Source organism: Hippoglossus hippoglossus, chromosome 19, assembly GCF_009819705.1.
Source record: "Hippoglossus hippoglossus isolate fHipHip1 chromosome 19, fHipHip1.pri, whole genome shotgun sequence".
Classification (NCBI taxonomy): domain Eukaryota; kingdom Metazoa; phylum Chordata; class Actinopteri; order Pleuronectiformes; family Pleuronectidae; genus Hippoglossus; species Hippoglossus hippoglossus.
The window spans coordinates 2,456,002-2,473,612 of NC_047169.1; the positions used below are offsets into that span (position 1 = coordinate 2,456,002).

Consider the following 17,611-nt stretch of genomic DNA (forward strand, 5'->3'; position numbering starts at 1 on the left):
AAGACAAACTCCGGGTGTATTAAAACATGGAAAACCACAAAATCCTTACGATACCCTCCTTGTGTTTTTCAAGTCTGCCTGAAATAATAATTCATATCTGCGGAATATCACGTCACCGTCAGTGAACACATTGTGCTAGGATCCAAAAAGCTGCCATTTGTCTGAGCGCATGAATCACGGCTCCAAGTGATTTGACCTTTGAACCCATCGGTGGGGAGTTAAAAAGGACTTTGAACAGGAAGCCTCCAATAATATGAGGCCGGCAGGAAAGCTGGCATTTCCCCTGCCTGGGCTGCTCACATTTCATTGTTTCCTGCAGCTTCTCTTCCAAACCGAGCTGGGAATCCTCCGTGCAGCGGACGGGACATAAAAGTTTCAGATTCAAAAGTAATGGTGATGGGATTTTATATTCTCAGGTAGCACATTAGACACAAGCGCTTTGGGTTGAGGCGACTAACAGTTCCAGCTTTGTGAGGTAACTCTGTCACTCTATCTCTGGTGTATCCCGGATAGGACCATAAAATCACTTTTATTTTCACGTGTTCCTAAAGTACAATGGCTCCCCTGTTGCAAGTGCTCAAAGTGCAGAGGTGGTGCGGTGCAGAAAGTGACGACATCTTTTTCATTTCTCCTGCAGAATAAACAAAAGGATCAAAGTACAAGAGGAAAGTTTGAAACCTAAGGGTCGAGGGTCACACGTTAAATGTGTCCTCTGTGACATAGAGTCCAGCAATTTAGCTTGAACTCTTGTTTTCACAGCTGAAAACATTCTTGTCCCCACATGTGTCTGTGCCACATCCTCTCTTTTTAACGTTAAAGGTACGAACATCAGACACGGAAATGTTTCTAAAACCAGGAACTTTACCTCAGCTCGATCTATTTGCTTTTTTTCACACCTTTGTTCGTTTCTCCGCAATAAAACCAAAGTCCACCCGCAGAGCACACAGTCCTAACACGTCCGTTCCCTGCAGCACAGATACAAACAGGTGATAGCGTGCAGCAGATGCCTCCAAGAATATTAAAGCAACACTGTCATGTTTTCGCAGCAACAGCGCCCCCTGCAGCCACACATGAGGTTTTATTCTGTTGAGTCCAAGCGAAGTGGTTTTCATGTAGAGAAAAACAAAGCCGGATCGTGTTTCTTTAATCCCAACCTGCTTATTAAAGTTTATTCCCTCATATTGTTGGTCAGTGACGGGAAGATAAATATCTATCTTCCTCTTCGTTTGTCCAGTAGCTCGTGGCCACAACGAGCAGCGACCGAGCAGCGACCGAGCTGTCGGCTTCACTCGTAGGATTAAAGCTTCTCGAGCCGAAGCAGACGATGGTAGAATCTGCTTCTCTGTGCTTTATTTGTCGAACCTTCATGAAAAGTCATTACACAAACGCTGCTTCTGTGCCTCAGACTGACGTCCCCTGGAGATTGTGGCTAATCAAGAAGTAGGAGAGTCTCCCATGAAGCGGCTCTCAGAAAAAATGCCTCGTAGGCCCGCTCCCCTGAAATCCAGCAGTCCAGTCTCGCCACAAGAATTTCCATACAACCGTCTGTAATCTGAAACACATTACCATCCTTACATAAACAGGGCCTGTGCTCTTGTAGCTTTATTCTCCTCTAAAATAAGTTCACCAGCTCCCAGAGACGTCTCATTTGTGGACTGAGTTGGCAGGCGGGGTCGGCAGCGGGTTAGTTTTTACTCTGGGTCTTTTTTTAGTGGCCCCGTGTCATAGTTTCTTTTCCTTTCATCTACTCACTGTCTTTCTCCATTTGTTCCTTATATCTTCACCCCCCTGTACGATGTAATGTGTGTTTTAAAGCAGGTCCTGTATATGAGTCAGGTTTTGCATCACTTTCTTTAACATTTCTAGATGTTTATGACATTTTCACCAATTTCCTAGAGACAAATTCATAGATCTTGATGAAAAGACATATTTATACGACTGTTATCTGTAAGTGTGGGAAATGTGGTGCAGCCTGATTGGAACTGTTGTGCATTGGTGGAGGTTTGAACTCACTTTTCCGTTCCTGATACTGATTCCGATACCTGGACTTTGCATATCACCTGATACCAAGTACCAGTACATTTAATTTAAATATATAGGCCTATAACGTATTTTAACGGCCGGTTGCTTCTAACCCTGTGTTGCATGGTCCACGTCGCAGTTTTACTTGTGGGTCTTGAAAAGTTGCGAACACCACACAACCGGAAATACCTTCTTTTCCCTCACGGCTCTATAAACAGAGAAGAAACGATGTCCGGGAAAAGAAAATTGCGGTTGTATATCTGGGTCAAGATAATCTACTCGGTATCAGATCACTACAATGATTTGCATACTTGCCCGAAACCGGCATTTCTGATGCTGGTATTGGAATATCTCTAATATTTGGTATTTCTGCTTTATTTGTATTTCTGTGGTTGTCTCATACAAATGTTTTTTTTCAAACCAGATATTTGAAATGAGACTGAACGAATAAATTTCACTCTTGGTCGCTGGTACAGTTTCCCCAGAGATTCTGATGTTGGGAGGCGTCACGTTAAAGTCGTCTGTCTCACGGTGTAAGAAGCAGACACGTCGTTTTTCTGCAACATTACCTCCAGACACAACTTCCCAGCACACACACACACACACACACACACACACACACACACACACACACACACACACACCCACACACGATGCATTCAGGCGGCGCTCTTATCTTGTACGTGAACCTGAAGTTTTCAGGACTCGGGTTGCATGACGGCGTGTTTGGGAATCTCCTAATGATGCGAGTGACTCACATGTGTGCGGTTGTCGCGACCACAAGGGTGTGTTTCCTTTTTTTCTTTTGTGTACGTTTGTGTGTCCTCGGCAGCGGTGATGTCACCCCCTTGCTTCCCGTAGCGTTGCATTGTTCTCTCGTCCTCACTTTCACAGCCAGCGTCACAGTGACTCAGGGACACACACACCGGACTGGATTATTTACAATGCTCAGGTTTTCTCTCTAACAATCCCCCCACCCCAGTGCAGCTAAGTACTTGTACTTGAGTATTTGATGTGGCTTCATACTTTAACATTTAATTTAAACATATGATAAACTTATAAAATACAAGACATCTTCCAATTCCAACCACAGACTTTATATAAAGAGGGACAACGAGTCTCCACTTCCTCCAAATGTCCAGAAATGAGGCTTCAGCTTCAGTGTCACCAATTATTAATCTAATATGTAATTAAAAATACAATCAGGAACATTAACACTTGAACAATGTGAGCGATGAGAACCTACAACGAAAGAAAACATCTTAGAGAAACATTTATTCAACGTCCACTTCGACCTTTTTATCTTGGGCCACGTCCCGGCTCCAAACGAGGCCGGGTTTATGATCTGTACTGCAGCCAGCCACCAGGGGGCTAAATACTTTCGTCAGTATTTATGTTAAGTTTTAAAGTAAACTTTGCTAATAACTCTTTATCGGGTACTTTAATTGCACAGGTTTTCAAATTGTAATCGAGTATTTTTACATTGTAAGTACTCCAGCACTCACTAGAGGGACAGGTTTCTGTCCTTTGTTCCTCCTTTCATCTGTTCATGCCGTTGTTCTTTGTCCATCTGTGTGTTATTGCGCTCCTGTCTGTCCTCCCTCAGGCCTCAATAGAAATCCGAGTACTTTCCTGAAATAGCACGTTGAGTAATGTCTGGTTCTTTTGGATCGGTTCCTTTCTCCCTTTTTCTTTCCCCCCCCACCACCACCACCCCCTCATTCTCTTTTACTCCAGTCATCACTTTTTGTTTCTGAGTCAACTGCAGTTGTTCCATCAGTGTGTTTTAAAGCGTGAACAGGTTTCAAAAACACAACAGAACCCAACCTCTACATTTTCCTGTTTTCACCAGAACATTCTTTTGTTAACTTTTGGTGATATAATCCTCCTCTTACTCTGAAATACCTGTCATGGTAACGGCTCTGTGTGTGTGTGTGTGTGTGTGTGTGTGTGTGTGTGTGTGTGTGTGTGTGTGTGTGTGTGTGTGTGTGTGTGTGTGTGTGTGTGTGTGTGTGTGTGTGTGTGTGTGTGTGTGTGTGTGTGTGTGTGAAGGGGTGTGTGTGTGAAGGGGTGTGTGTGTGAAGGGGTGTGGTGGATGGCTGCAGTCCCAGTAAAAGAAAGGAGGGTCGGCCACCTGATCCGCAGCCTGTTTACACATGGCTCCCATTTCCCGTGAGGACCCAGAGCTGCCGGCCTCTTGAGGACATCCTGTAGTGTGAATGGGAGGAACACATGCTGCCGAGCGTGTTTTGGCCCGTGGTCCGGCGAGTGTGCCGGTCGAACTCCTGCGCCCATTTGAAGAGGATTGTTCTCCGCGCAGGATCCACGTGACTTCGGTTTGAATCACTTCCTGTCGCCATGAGTGTCGATTAAAAAGTCAAAATCCACTTAAACTGAACTTGGCAGAACACAAAGTTTATAATTGGGGCTTTTTAATCTGCTGTTGTGGAATCTGAACTGAATCTAACGTCTGTGGTGTCGAGCAAGTGAAAAAAAGGGAGGGAGGGCGTCTCTATAGAGTTCTGGTGACCATGGTAACCATCTCATGTATTTGAATCCAGCCCCGGGTGATGGTTTGAATCCCAGGTCACGGCGCTAAAGCGTCTGGACGGAGATTGTCTCACTCGTCTTTGCACTGAAGCTGTTGCTGTAATAGTTGAGGAATTTCTTTTTTTGGGATCTTGAGTGTGAAGGTCATTAAAAAAAAAAAAGTCTTTCATGAAAGTCTTACATAATCCGCCTCTGTTTAGGACCCTCTGTGCCGGGAGCAGCAGACTGACTCCTCTGATTCAGAAGATTAACGTGGGTCGGTGGGAGGGAGGATGTGTTGATGAGCCGCTGCGTCTCCTGCAGACGGAGCTGCTGGTTCGCACTGAGCATTAAAGAGCAGCGGAAAAAATCCCCCTAACGCAGAACCCAGATGTCTGCGGACTGGAGGAGGCCTCGGCCACACGCCGTACATGGAGGAGGGAAGAGGTGGAGAACTTTGACTCGACTCTGGTGGCTCCGCAAAATGAAAACAAGAGCGAGGAAAAAGGAAATTGTGTGAAACTCAGACGACATCCACGCGACTATGTTTTTTGCTAAAACAGAACTGTGTGAACGCTGCTGGCTCTGATTCAGTTTGAAAAGTTCGCGGCTGCGTTTTTTGTCTGGACGAACAGAAACGGAGATGTCTGGAGACGATGACGTAGACGCTATCACATGACCCCATCAGGAAGGAAACTAATTAATAATAATCGTTTCTGACCCTGTTTGTCTTTGCTCACAGCTGCTCAGTTAAATTCTGGATTTTACTTTTTCATCATCGCTGCTTCTCGTTTGTAGCCGATCTCTTTCTGGAATTAACATCCAGATGCTTCCTGTTTACACCGCCACGTGGTCCAAGATTAAAACTCGTCAGCAAAGCAAAGACTTCTTTCTTTCTTTCTTTCCAGTTCGACTTGTCCCAGAAGAGGTTCAGACAAAATCACTTTATTTATACAAATATCACCATTGGGTGTGTCGGTCTAGCACAGTGGTTTTCATTTTTTCAGCCCAACAGGAAATGCATCACACAACTGGATAAAGCAAACCACAATCAAACCATTTAATATCAGCACAAATCCCTGTGAAGCTGCACAGATGTGATTGGCAGAGAGCAGAAATAACAAAGGAGAGAAGAGACGAATCGCAAACAGATGAGATGTGAAAAGCAGACGCTGAATGAGAAGATGCGACATGAAGGGATAAGAGAAGAAGAGACGATAGGAGGCGAGTAGAGGAGAGAGCTGGAGCGTGTGAGCTGAGATCCAGGCCTCATCCATCTGTTCCACTCTCATTTAGCAGGATTTAAATGACACACGGGACAGAGATTACAGAACCTTATGGGTCATAATAGTCTCACAGAAATGCTATTAATAGGTGCATGGAAACTGAATCTGATTTTAAATTTGGCAACAGCGCACATCTGTTCTCTAATTTTCTGACCGTGGACCACCACAGGTTAGAAACGTTGAGAGTTTGAAGCGAGTTCAAGTTCGACGCTGTGAAAAGCTGCAGGGCTGAATTAAATAGAAACTATAAACTCTCTCCCTCCGCATCGTCCAGCTATTTCCTGCTTTTCATCTCTGTCCGTCCAGCTGTGAGGGGAAGTGGGTCTAAAGTGATCTGACCTGCAGCCGTGTGATCTCAGGCCAAAGACCGTACCCACCCAATCGCTGCCAGGAGATCAGAGAGCGACAGAGAGAACGAAGAGGTGGAGTCAGGGCGAAGTCAAAGGACAAAGAAACGCTATTTATTTATTTATTCATTGACATCAACATGACCCACCTATGTAGAACGCCTGGACCAGGAGTTGAGTGGCCCTGCTGAGGAGCTGCTACGTATAATAATAATAATAATAATAAAAGTATAATATATAAAAGTCCTATGTACCCAACACCAGAGTTATCTGGAACATTAAGAGAGGCCGGTTTAAAAATGTAGCAAATACTGCAAGTATGAACAGCTTTGATATAATTCTTATTCTATCATAAAGATGCTGGAGAGGCTCTTGGCGCCGGTGTTTCCCCATCTCGCTCTCCTGCTCTCACCAGACACACGATGCACCAGAACCACCTGCCACATGTCACTGTGCTGCACCTTGAATTCGTCTGCCTTCATACCCGAGTCAGTGCGAGTTTGGTGTTTTACAGTATTTCAACACTCGGAAGTTGGCGACGCGACCGGACTGCTCGGCAATATGCTGCAAAACACTGAGAGCAAAGATGTAAAGACAAAGACAGGACTCTGCCGTATGAAGCCGTGCATCCTCCAGTCCGGCTAGAGCAACAATAAAAACCCTGTTAAAACAAATTATTCCTCTCAGCTCATACAGATGTTTTTATGATTAACGATTTCAATTATTCATGTGCTTTTTACACCTGATCCTTTTTCTTTGTTGTTCGTTATTACTTAAATATTAGTCAAGGTGTTAAAGTTGCTAAACACATGATAAGACACATTTTGTTCATATGTTCTTTCCCCGTTCCGACTTTAAAGCTCATGAAGAACACACAAGGCGGAACAACAACTTCACAACTGGGACCTTCAGAGGGGCACTTACAGCACAACACACACACAATGTTAAAAAAGTGACTTCAAAGATTTGTTTCACACAAAAACAGAGAGGAAATTACTCTGCCGAGGAACTTTGTCTGCGCTAAAACATCTGAGGAACCCTAATGTCTCTCACACACACACACACACACACTCACACACGCAGACTCAGACACAGACACACACAGACACACACACCAAACTCCTCAGATATGAATTACAGAGCAAACCCGAGCACAACCGCTGTCTCCAATCTTGTTTGGGTGGGTCTTTTTTATGGTTAACTTGAGGGAGCAGTGTGAGTGATTTATGACTTGTCCTCACCAGCAGTCCCTCCTACCCCCCCCCCCCCCCCCCCCCCCCTCCCCACAAAAAGAGAGAAGATGAGAAAAAGAATCGAGAGGTAAATAATGAAAAATAAAAACATCTCTGCCCCGGGGGCCGGACACACTGCTGCTGTAGTTGTGGCATTTTATACGACTCCGTCTGTCTCTGCTTCACGGTTGTTTAAAAACCCAGACAGCAAAAATGAATAGTTGCAGAGACACAGGCTGAGTCATTCAGACATGAAAAGTCCTGAACTTCATCGTGTACGATTTAAAACCATCATCGGCCTGCAGCTTCTGCGAGTTACGTTCAACTCGAGCAGATACGTTTGTTTTGATTTCAATGTACAACATGTAACTTCGGCCGCTAGGGGTCTCTTAGTCGAAACAATAACAAAAGCAGCAAATGTCATGTCAAACATCGTAGCAATGAAGAAATCAATAAGTAATATGTACAAGAAGGTGTGTGTTTGTGTGTGTGTGCACGTCGTGTCCTCTGTTGGTCCGTTATCTGTGGCTCATATTGTCCTGAGCTCTTCAGCACGTGTTGTGGTTACTCGGTGTTTGGACCTCGGGGTCGTTCTCGGAAGGATGAAGGACGAGGAGATAATCTGCTGCTGTTCCACTTCTGTCTCCTCCTCCTCATCATCGCTGCTCTTGTTTGGACTAACAGCAGCTTCGCAGCTTATCCCTGCGGCTGCTGGGTTGTGTTTTTAAAAACTGGATTTCTCCCAAAACAACCAGCAGGAACTTATTCCACAGTTCACCTGCGTTGTAAGAACTCTTAGTTCCCCCCAGATGTCAGGATATAGACAATGTCACCTTCCCTCCATGCACAGCTGGGACCCCTCCCGTCATGTAAACCATTGTTCACACCCCCCCCAGCAGAGGCCATTGTATGTATGTGCGTTGTGTGGGCAGCTCGCTGTGTCGGCCCGTGCAGAGGGAGACGGCGTCTCAGACAAAGACGTCCGATTGACGTGTGAACAATGGAGCGGGCACACGGCAGCGTCCCGGCACAATGAGACTTGTCTGTGGCACCAAGGGAGGAAGAACCAGCGAGTTAGCGTAGCTGCTTGCACTGTATAAACTATATCTGCTTATTCACTGCAGTTAGCATTAGCGTGCTGAGTGTGCACAGTGTGACACTGACTGGTCAATATTATTTTATATATAATAATTTAACTTAAGGGACTATGTGTCCGTGTGTTTAACTCAACTTATAATTAGAGGCCGACAGATGTGGATGTTTGGAGACTGAAAAGGTCTGATATCAATATATCGATATATGTATAAAAAGAATAAATAATTATTATTACTAAGATGTCGTTATCAAAACCTTATGGCAAAGAAATGTAATTTGAGCTTCATATCTTACAGTTTAACCATAAACTTTATTATAAGTAACTATGAATACAACATTTGAATGCAACCAAATATTAGCTAAATAAACAAAGTATTTATTTATTCAATTCCTTTTTCTTATTAACTTTTAAATGCACATATTTCTGCATTGTTTTCTCTGTTAAATATTAGTTTTTTTTATTGATATATATCTGCAAACTATACTTTTTAACCATTAATTTTAGAAATATAGGGATTGTTTGGTATTTTTGCACGATAATCAATTCCAGTTGCAGAAGCTTTTCATGCATTTGTTTAATTTCTGCAAAGTTTTCCCTCAAGTTAACAAACAAGTATCTAAGTTGGTTTTAAAATATAGAAACAGCCACTTGATTCAAACACTAAACACGAGCGTCACCGTTCAGTGCCGGTTTGTGCACAGTGTGAAAACTCGCATGTGAATCTGAACACACGAGGATGAGCTCACTGACACACACACACACACACACACACACACACACACACACACACACACACACACACTCCCCTCCTCTGTCCTGTCTTCTGATGGATGCATGAAGAAATGACCACAGATTCCCGTCCGTGGAACTTTGCATGTGAACCTTTGTGCCTGGAAGATTCAATCTAATGGAAACTTCTTTTTAAAAATAGCGCTTTCTGCACTTTTATCTTTACTTTTGTCTGCACTGGAAACATCCTATTTTTATCATCGGTGCCCAAATGTTTTGCTAAGACCATTTTAGAGTTTAGAGAAGATAAGACGGATTAAAAGGGTCAAGTCATCCCCTGTTAATGTTTTTCTCTTTATTCCAACTACATTTGACGACTCTGCGACGTTTGATTTGCTCTTATATGAGCGAGTTTCGATATGTGGCCGGTCTTTAAACAAATATGACTGATTGAGGTTTTCTGGCTCTCGCCTCGAACCCGCAATCACAAACACTTCACCTCGAGCTATTGGGAACGTTTTGGAGCAATGTGCTTGTGGCCTTGTTGAGCGAGGCAGCGGCAGAGGGTTGGCAGCTGTGAAGAAAGGGATCATTCTTCTGTGCAGAGAAACTGGGATGGTCTTCGGAGAGGAAGGAAGTGAGGCAGGCGGCCTCGGGCCGAGAGACAGAGGGATTGTGTGAGCGAGACAGAGAGAGAGAGAGAGAGAGAGAGAGAGAGAGAGAGAGGCACAGGAAGAGGGAGTGTGAGAGGAGAAGTATGCGTTCACCTGAACATTACACCCACATGTGAGAGTTGAACCGAAACCACCAGCCTCCACTTTGCCGGGTCCAGACTTTCCAGCAGAGTTTGGAACCTGCTGCAGAGATTTTCTCACATTCGGCCTTTTCAGGAGATCATGAGTGAGATCTAACACTGGTGTCGGGTCACAAGCTCTGTCGGTGTTTCACCTCCCTGTTACAATAGGCAGGTATCGGGGGGGGGATAAACTGAGGTGGTGCCAGTAGAGGAGTTTCTGTTTTATTTCCCCTGGTGCATCATGTTAGATAACACACATTAAACTGAGGCTCTCTCTCACCTCGCTGTCTTGTAGAGATGAAAATTATGTAGCTCGATTATAGTGAACAAAATGATCACAGTTAGTAGTTTTATCACAGAATAATAATGTAAAATAAAGTAAATGTTAATAAATTACTGATACACAAACTTTTCTATTGACTTAAATTATTTTATAATAAAAATGATCATTATTTATCAAAGGTGGACAACTTTTGTGACAAGTTGTGTCTCGCAGTACAGTGTGATATTGATCTGTGATTTCTTTGTTCAGTTATCAATATGTTTATTTGTCCGTCATTTCTGGAGCAGAACTCGATAATAATGGAATTGTTTCCACTTCAACTTTCGACTTCTGATTCCTTGAGTTTCACGAGAGTTTCAAATAGTCTGTGAATGTTGGGGCAGATAATTCTGTCCGGATGAGAACAGTCCAACACTTTATAAGAAAACGAATTCCTCAAACTTAACGATGATGTAGAAAATCATTTGTTGGAGCCATTGTTCTTCCATCTTTAATCCGACTTTCCACATCCTCCTTTCGTTGTGCGGTCAGGTTCGAGAAGGGGAGGATCTACTCGTACATCGGAGAGGTGGTCGTGTCCGTCAACCCGTACCGTGCCATGAACATCTACGGCCGCGACACCGTGGAGCAGTACAAGGGCCGCGAGCTGTACGAGAGGCCGCCGCACCTCTTCGCCATCGCCGACGCGGCGTACAAAGCCATGAAGAGGCGGAACAAGGACACGTGCATCGTCATCTCAGGTGACACCAGAAGCCCCGCCCCCCCCTGTAGTAGCTAAACACTGAGATGTTTAACTTTTAACAAAAGTTTTACTCATCAATCACAGTGAATTAGTCCTGTTTTGAATATTTCTGTAAACTTATTCAATAATATGAGAAATTCTGAATTCAGTATTTCATGTTGTGGCAGCATGGAGGAACCACACAGAGGATGAAGCGCCACCCGGTGGTCAGAGGCGGAGCTGAGCCCCTCTAAACCCTCATTCCAATAAAACAGATGTGATGTTGGACTAAATATTTAGTTTCACACAGTAAAGACGTAATAAAAACAGGTGTTTTTTTATGGTGGATATTGATTAATGAATAACTGAGTGTATCAGTGTGATGTTATTAATATGAAAGGGGAAGTTAATATAAGATCTTTCTTCTTCCTGCTCCTTTTTACTTCCACGTGTGTTGAAGTAAACTAAAACTATTATGAAACAGACAAAGAACAAATCAGGTTTTGCTTTGTAACTTTTTAAAGCACATGAGGTCTGCTGGTTTAATTTAACTATTTATTATTATTTTTACCGAGTCTTTAACGCTCTCTGTTGTTTCCTTGTTTTTTAACATCTCAGGGGAAAGTGGAGCCGGAAAGACGGAAGCCAGCAAGTACATCATGCAGTACATAGCTGCCATCACTAATCCCAACCAGAGGGCGGAGGTTGAGAGGTGAGCTGCTCCTGTTGACACTGTTCAGCCTGAACACACGAGAGGCCGTGCACGGCTGGAGTTTGGTGATAAAGTGGTGAATGTTATCAGATCAGTTATTTTATCTCTGGATTTTTAACTCAAAACCCCCATTTGCACCTCAGCTAACAGCTGCGATACACAGCAGATACACAGGCTGTTTTAATTCTTCGTATCACAGATTGTAAATCAAGTACGCTGAATGTTTTATTAAGTTTGTACCCGTAATAAAAACTGTCTCTTTAGTGCCTGACTCGGCTTCAGAGAGTTAATATCTGATTTCCTGGATGTTGAATTTTCCACCAGACAAGGGAACGACTTGTGCTCCAGGTCATTGTTATTATCTTATCACATCTGTTCCAGTGCGAAGTCTTTGTCACATTCTGAGGATTAAAGCTGTCAGTCAAATGTTCTGAGATCAAACTGAGATACGGTTCCACCTCAGCTCGACTTTAGATACTAGTGTGTGTGGTTGTGTGTGTGTGTTTGTGTGTGTGTGGTTGTGTGTGGGAGGGCTGTTCCTGTAAATAGAGCAGGTCTCACAACATATGACACAATGGTCGTGGGTTGGAATTTCCTTCTGTTGAAATCGACCTGAGGAAAACAAGAGGATTTGGAGATGTAGGTCAGAGATGGAGCACAGATCTCCACCTGTCTCTCCTTTTGAAACCAGATTTAAATTCACTTGATCCAGATTTTTATTTGGATCTGCACCAAATTCCACACACTCGTGAAAATAAGTCCTGGAACCATGTGTGTTCTTTTTTATCAAGATCCATGAATTGTTCAAGAAAAGTAAATAAAACCTGGATCTGCACCGAAAATTAAATTTAAGAGTTTAAGAATTTAAGTTCATTCCACATCCGTCCACCAAGTTTCATGGAAATTGTTGCTGTAGTTTTATTATGTCTCCTTCATCGTGGTCCTGCCCCCCCCCCCCCCCCCCCCCCCCCCCCCCCCCCCCCCTCAGGGTGAAAAACATGCTGCTCAAATCCAACTGCGTGTTGGAGGCCTTCGGCAACGCCAAGACCAGCCGCAACGACAACTCCAGCCGCTTCGGCAAGTACATGGACATCAACTTTGACTTCAAAGGGGATCCCATCGGAGGCCACATCAACAACTACCTGCTGGAGAAGGTAAAACTCAGTAGATGTCTTCACTACATGTAGGAGTCATGATCCAAACTTTCCATTTCCTACAACTTTTCAACTCGTAAAGTACTTAGTTGTACAAACCTCCCTGTCTTTCTGTTGATCAGAGGTGTTGAGGCAGCTCTGATGTGACTGTTTGGTGTTTTGTTGTTTCCCCCTCAACAGTCCAGGGTGATTTTCCAGCAGGAAGGAGAGAGGAGCTTTCACTCCTTCTATCAGGTGAGATGGAAACCAGGAAGTTTTAGTTTTTGCACAAAGACTCCGAGTCCCAGCAACAGTATTCAACAAACTGTTAGATCGGATCTCACAACACGGACACATTCGGGTTTGGAACTTAGCGCCGACCACACAGGACGGATTTTAATACCAGGTCTGAACGAGGTCTAAGAGTAGATTTGATAGAATTCACAGTTTACATCTTGATCAATATATTTGCACTGTGTATTAACATCAAGAAGTACTTCATGACGTGTTTTTAAGTGTGTTTTCTGTTGGTCCACCAGCTGCTCAGAGGATCTCCAGACTCCTTGCTGCGCTCTCTCCACGTCCAGAAAGACCCGACCGCCTACAACTACATCAAAGTCGGAGGCCAGATCAAGGTCAACTTTAAAAATCTGCCCATGTGCAAACATCTCTGTAAAGTTTTCACATGTGGAAACATTTTTGATTTCCAGACGTCACAGATCAGCTGTTGAAAATGTGATATTCTTTTGGTTTTCATCCTCCTCCAACATTTCTTTCTCTCTCCAGTCGAGCATCAACGACGGCGCTGATCTCAAAGCTGTGGCCGACGCCATGAAAGTGATCGGTTTCACAGGGGACGAGATTCAGACCGTGTACAAGATCCTGGCCACCATCCTACATCTGGTAAAACTCCATTAAAACCAGTCCCTGTTCCTTTCCTACTCCAGCTGTGACCCAGTTGACTTTGCCAAGGATTTAGAAAAGCATCTGTTCACCGGTGTTTATTTGTTTGTGTATTTGTTTGTTTATTTGTTTATTTGTCAGCAGGATTATGCAAAAACTACTGAATCAATTTCCACGAAACCTAGTGAAGGAAAAGCACTTTGCTCTGAGAAGAACCCGTTAATGTTTGACGCAGATCACAGATCCAAGACTGTGAATTTATTACTTTATCTATCTAAGTTTTACGACCAATAATTCACTTCACACACATCAGACCACTTTCTTTTATGTTTCTACTATGAGAACTTGGATTGTTTGGCCTTGGTGGATGTCTGAGTTCTTTTATCATTATATTCTTTACCCGTACAGCTCACATTTAATTTTATCCCGTGGGTCCCTAAATTCCTTACAACTCAATAGTTTAGTTTTAAACAATTATGCAACTCGTGCTAATTATAGGAGAAACGATTAAAATGGTTATTAGGTCTTTATTTTCTGAGGAATTTCCTAAAAATAGCTTCATTAGCTCCATTTAAAGACAAATCAAGATGCAGTCATGATTTATTTAGTACTTTAAACTTAATTTTTTCTTGTTGAATTGTATGTTTGCTTGTAAACAGTAGTAATAATTAGAAGTTCTTCTAATTAATTGTAAGTGTTTCAGTTGCAGACTGTCTCTTTTTTCTCTGTAACTCTGTAATTTTAAAAAGCCCTTCACTAGATAGAACCTTGATATTTTAAGAAATATGTTTATTCCCTTTATGTCAACAAATAGGGAGGATTAACCAAACTAGAGCCAATTAGCAGTTAGCCCATAATATGTCTCTGCCCCTTTAATTGAATCTGCTCCAAAAGTGTCAACAAAATCAGTTCTGTAGTTTTTACTAAATCCAGACAAACAGCAAAGAAAACATAATCCAATCATAATCTAACTAAGGAGTTTTTTTTGTCTCCTCCAGGGAAATATGACCTTCGGGGTGGACGGAGACGTGACCTTGATCGAGAACCCGAAGCTGGTGTCTGTGATCAGGGAGCTGCTGTCCACCAAGGAGGAGAACGTGGAGAAGGCCCTGCTGTACCGCACCGTGGCCACGGGGCGAGACGTCATCGAGAAGCAGCACACGGCGCAGGAGGCCGGCTACGGACGGGACGCTCTGGCCAAGGTTGTTGTTGTTGTTGTTGTTGTAAAGACAGAAAGACTCCATGTTGTCTGTGGTCGGTCCGGCTGCTGTAATAACCGGCGTTGGCCTGGCCTTAAGAGTTATTTTCACTCGAGGATGAGTCACGATGTTATGACTCCAGATCAGAGGCAGCTTCAACACCAGCTCCGTGGGCTGGAAACCAAAGTGTGACTCACATGTGTGTTGACGTTTTAACTGCTAACTGTTCATCCGTAAGTGTGTGGTTGACTCCTCTGTGCCCTTGAGCAAAGCGCTCTGGCTCACCGGCCGGCAGCCAAACGCTACATTACGCACGTCTTACACCGATTATTATCTCGTCACCCTCAGGCCATGTACGAGCGTCTGTTCTGCTGGATCGTCGGACGAATCAATGACGTGATCGAGGTGAAGAACTACGACGCCAGAGTCCACGGGAAGAACACGGTCATCGGGGTCCTGGACATCTACGGCTTCGAGATTTTCCAGAACAACAGGTTGGGATTAGATTAACGACGGAGTGTTGGGGCCACTGAAGGAGAATATTAATAGAATAGAATAATTATTATTATTATTATTATAAGTCTATTTCATTATTCGACCAAACAAAACAATTTAAATCTCAAATCTTGAATTAAAAAGGAGCATAACGTGATATTAATGATGAAAAAGTTGATTTACATGAATAAAATTGCCATATTACAAGAATAAAGTTGTAAATTTACAAGAATAAAGTCACAATTTTAGGCTGGATGTTATTTTTTAAGGAAATATCAGAGGATCAGTCAGTCACCTGCGTTAACATGAGGAATGTGGAGCATCTTGTTATTGAATTACAACATTATTCTCAAAATTTTGTTTTTGTAGAGATATTTATAAATGTGGTTTCATTCATAACTCAATATTAACCTGAATTCACATTGAATCTCTTCTGTTTCTGCAGCTTTGAACAGTTCTGCATCAACTACTGCAACGAGAAGCTGCAGCAGCTGTTCATCCAGCTGGTGCTGAAGCAGGAACAGGAAGAGTATCAAAGAGAAGGAATCCCCTGGAAACATGTACGGATTTTATATTTAACGTATTTATTTATAGGTGGTGAGATCGGTTTTTAGTTTTACTCCCCCGTGCCGGCAGCTGCCAGTGTTTTAGGTTTTTAATATGTTGTAGAAGTACAAATGAAAATATATGTATCTACTAGTTGACAGTATTTTTCTATAACCTCTTGTATATTTTTGTTCAGATCGATTACTTCAATAACCAGATCATCGTCGACTTGGTGGAGCAGCAGCACAAGGGCATCTTCTCCGTCCTGGACGAGGCTTGTATGAACGTGGGCAAAGTCACCGACGAGGTTTTCCTCCAAGGCCTCAACGGCAAACTCGGCAAACACGCCCACTACACCAGTCGCAAGGTAGGACACACACGACTCAGTGGGTCTGCAGCAAACGGTCGAAATTATTTATTTATCTGTTAATTAAAAGCCAGTCAACGTTCCCTGGTGTAAAAGGGAAGCAGAATATATGAGGTGCTGATGTTGCTGGTTGTGTTAACCTGTGAACACCAGGGGGCAGATGACACCATTAGCTCCAGAGGAAGAGACTGATCCCGTTTAATAATCAGGAAGATTTACAATCTCATTCACTCTGATGGTTTGTGAAAAAATAATCCAATGTCACCAAACGTCCAGGTTTTGAGCTGCGGCTCCCGTGGCTCAGAGGGAGCGAAGGTCACTCGTCTTCACTGATCTGGGTTCAGAGTATTTCAGCTTCTCTGCTCGTGTTCCACTCGTATTTACAAGCTGATGAATGGACTCATCTAGATGCAGTTTTACCTGCGGACACACGGGGGCGTCAGCTGTAAAGTAAAGAGGCGAGCAGGAGTCTGACTCAACACTTTGCACGAGTGATGTCACTGCCAGCCAATGGGAGCGTGGGGAGCTGGTGCTGCGTTAGGACGGGAGGTGGAGGGGATGTGTGCAGAAATGTATGAGCAGAACTGGGGGGGGGGGAGATGGTGATGCAGTGAAAATGAACGATGACATACGGTGAGGAAACATCTGAGGGTGGAGATAAAACACTACAAAGTGAGGACCTGTGTCAGGAAGCCGGTGCAAGGAAGGAATATTGAGCCCGATGAGCAGGAAACTGAATAAAGCAAAGAGAACGTATCGATCTCGGTGAAGCTTCACTTCCTCCCATCATCCTGGAGTCGATACGCCCCCTGCTGTCGCCCTCCCGCCGCCCTCTGACCTTTAAACGACGGGTGAAATGAAGGGGGTGACGCGTACAGTGACCCGGCTGAATTGGCATGAATCAACATTTGCCAGGGACCTGTTCTTTCCGTGCTGTTGCCAGGCAACATTAATGAAATGTCTGGACTTCTTGTCGGGGAAGTGGTGTGAACTGTCGGGGGCTCAGCAGATCTCCGGGGTGAATGTGTGTCTATTCCGCCTGTTCATTAAATACTGAGAAACAGAAACTTGAGTGAAGGGGTAAAAACACGGTTAAATCAAATGTCTGTCATTCAAATTTAATTTCATTTGTCCATATTCACAAATCCCATTGGCTAGAGTGAGGAAAAACAACAATATTCATTAATAATGATGTAGAAAAGAGTGTATCTAACG

At 43.6% G+C, this 17,611-nt stretch overlaps 1 protein-coding gene across 2 annotated transcripts in view; it reads left to right on the plus strand.

Annotated features, from left to right (window-relative positions):
* myo1d (myosin 1D) overlaps positions 1-17,611 on the plus strand; it is a 68,212-nt gene that overhangs the window by 6,448 nt on the left and 44,153 nt on the right. For both annotated transcript variants that reach the window (XR_004612077.1, XM_034569660.1), the window contains exons 2-11: positions 10,852-11,060; positions 11,660-11,753; positions 12,742-12,907; positions 13,088-13,141; positions 13,426-13,521; positions 13,673-13,789; positions 14,788-14,991; positions 15,337-15,482; positions 15,929-16,043; positions 16,226-16,396. Coding sequence is in view for 1 of the 2 variants with exons in the window: in XM_034569660.1 (XP_034425551.1) it covers positions 10,852-11,060; positions 11,660-11,753; positions 12,742-12,907; positions 13,088-13,141; positions 13,426-13,521; positions 13,673-13,789; positions 14,788-14,991; positions 15,337-15,482; positions 15,929-16,043; positions 16,226-16,396 (1,372 nt within the window). In the remaining variant the exon portion in view is untranslated. The remainder of the gene's footprint in view (positions 1-10,851; positions 11,061-11,659; positions 11,754-12,741; positions 12,908-13,087; positions 13,142-13,425; positions 13,522-13,672; positions 13,790-14,787; positions 14,992-15,336; positions 15,483-15,928; positions 16,044-16,225; positions 16,397-17,611) is intronic.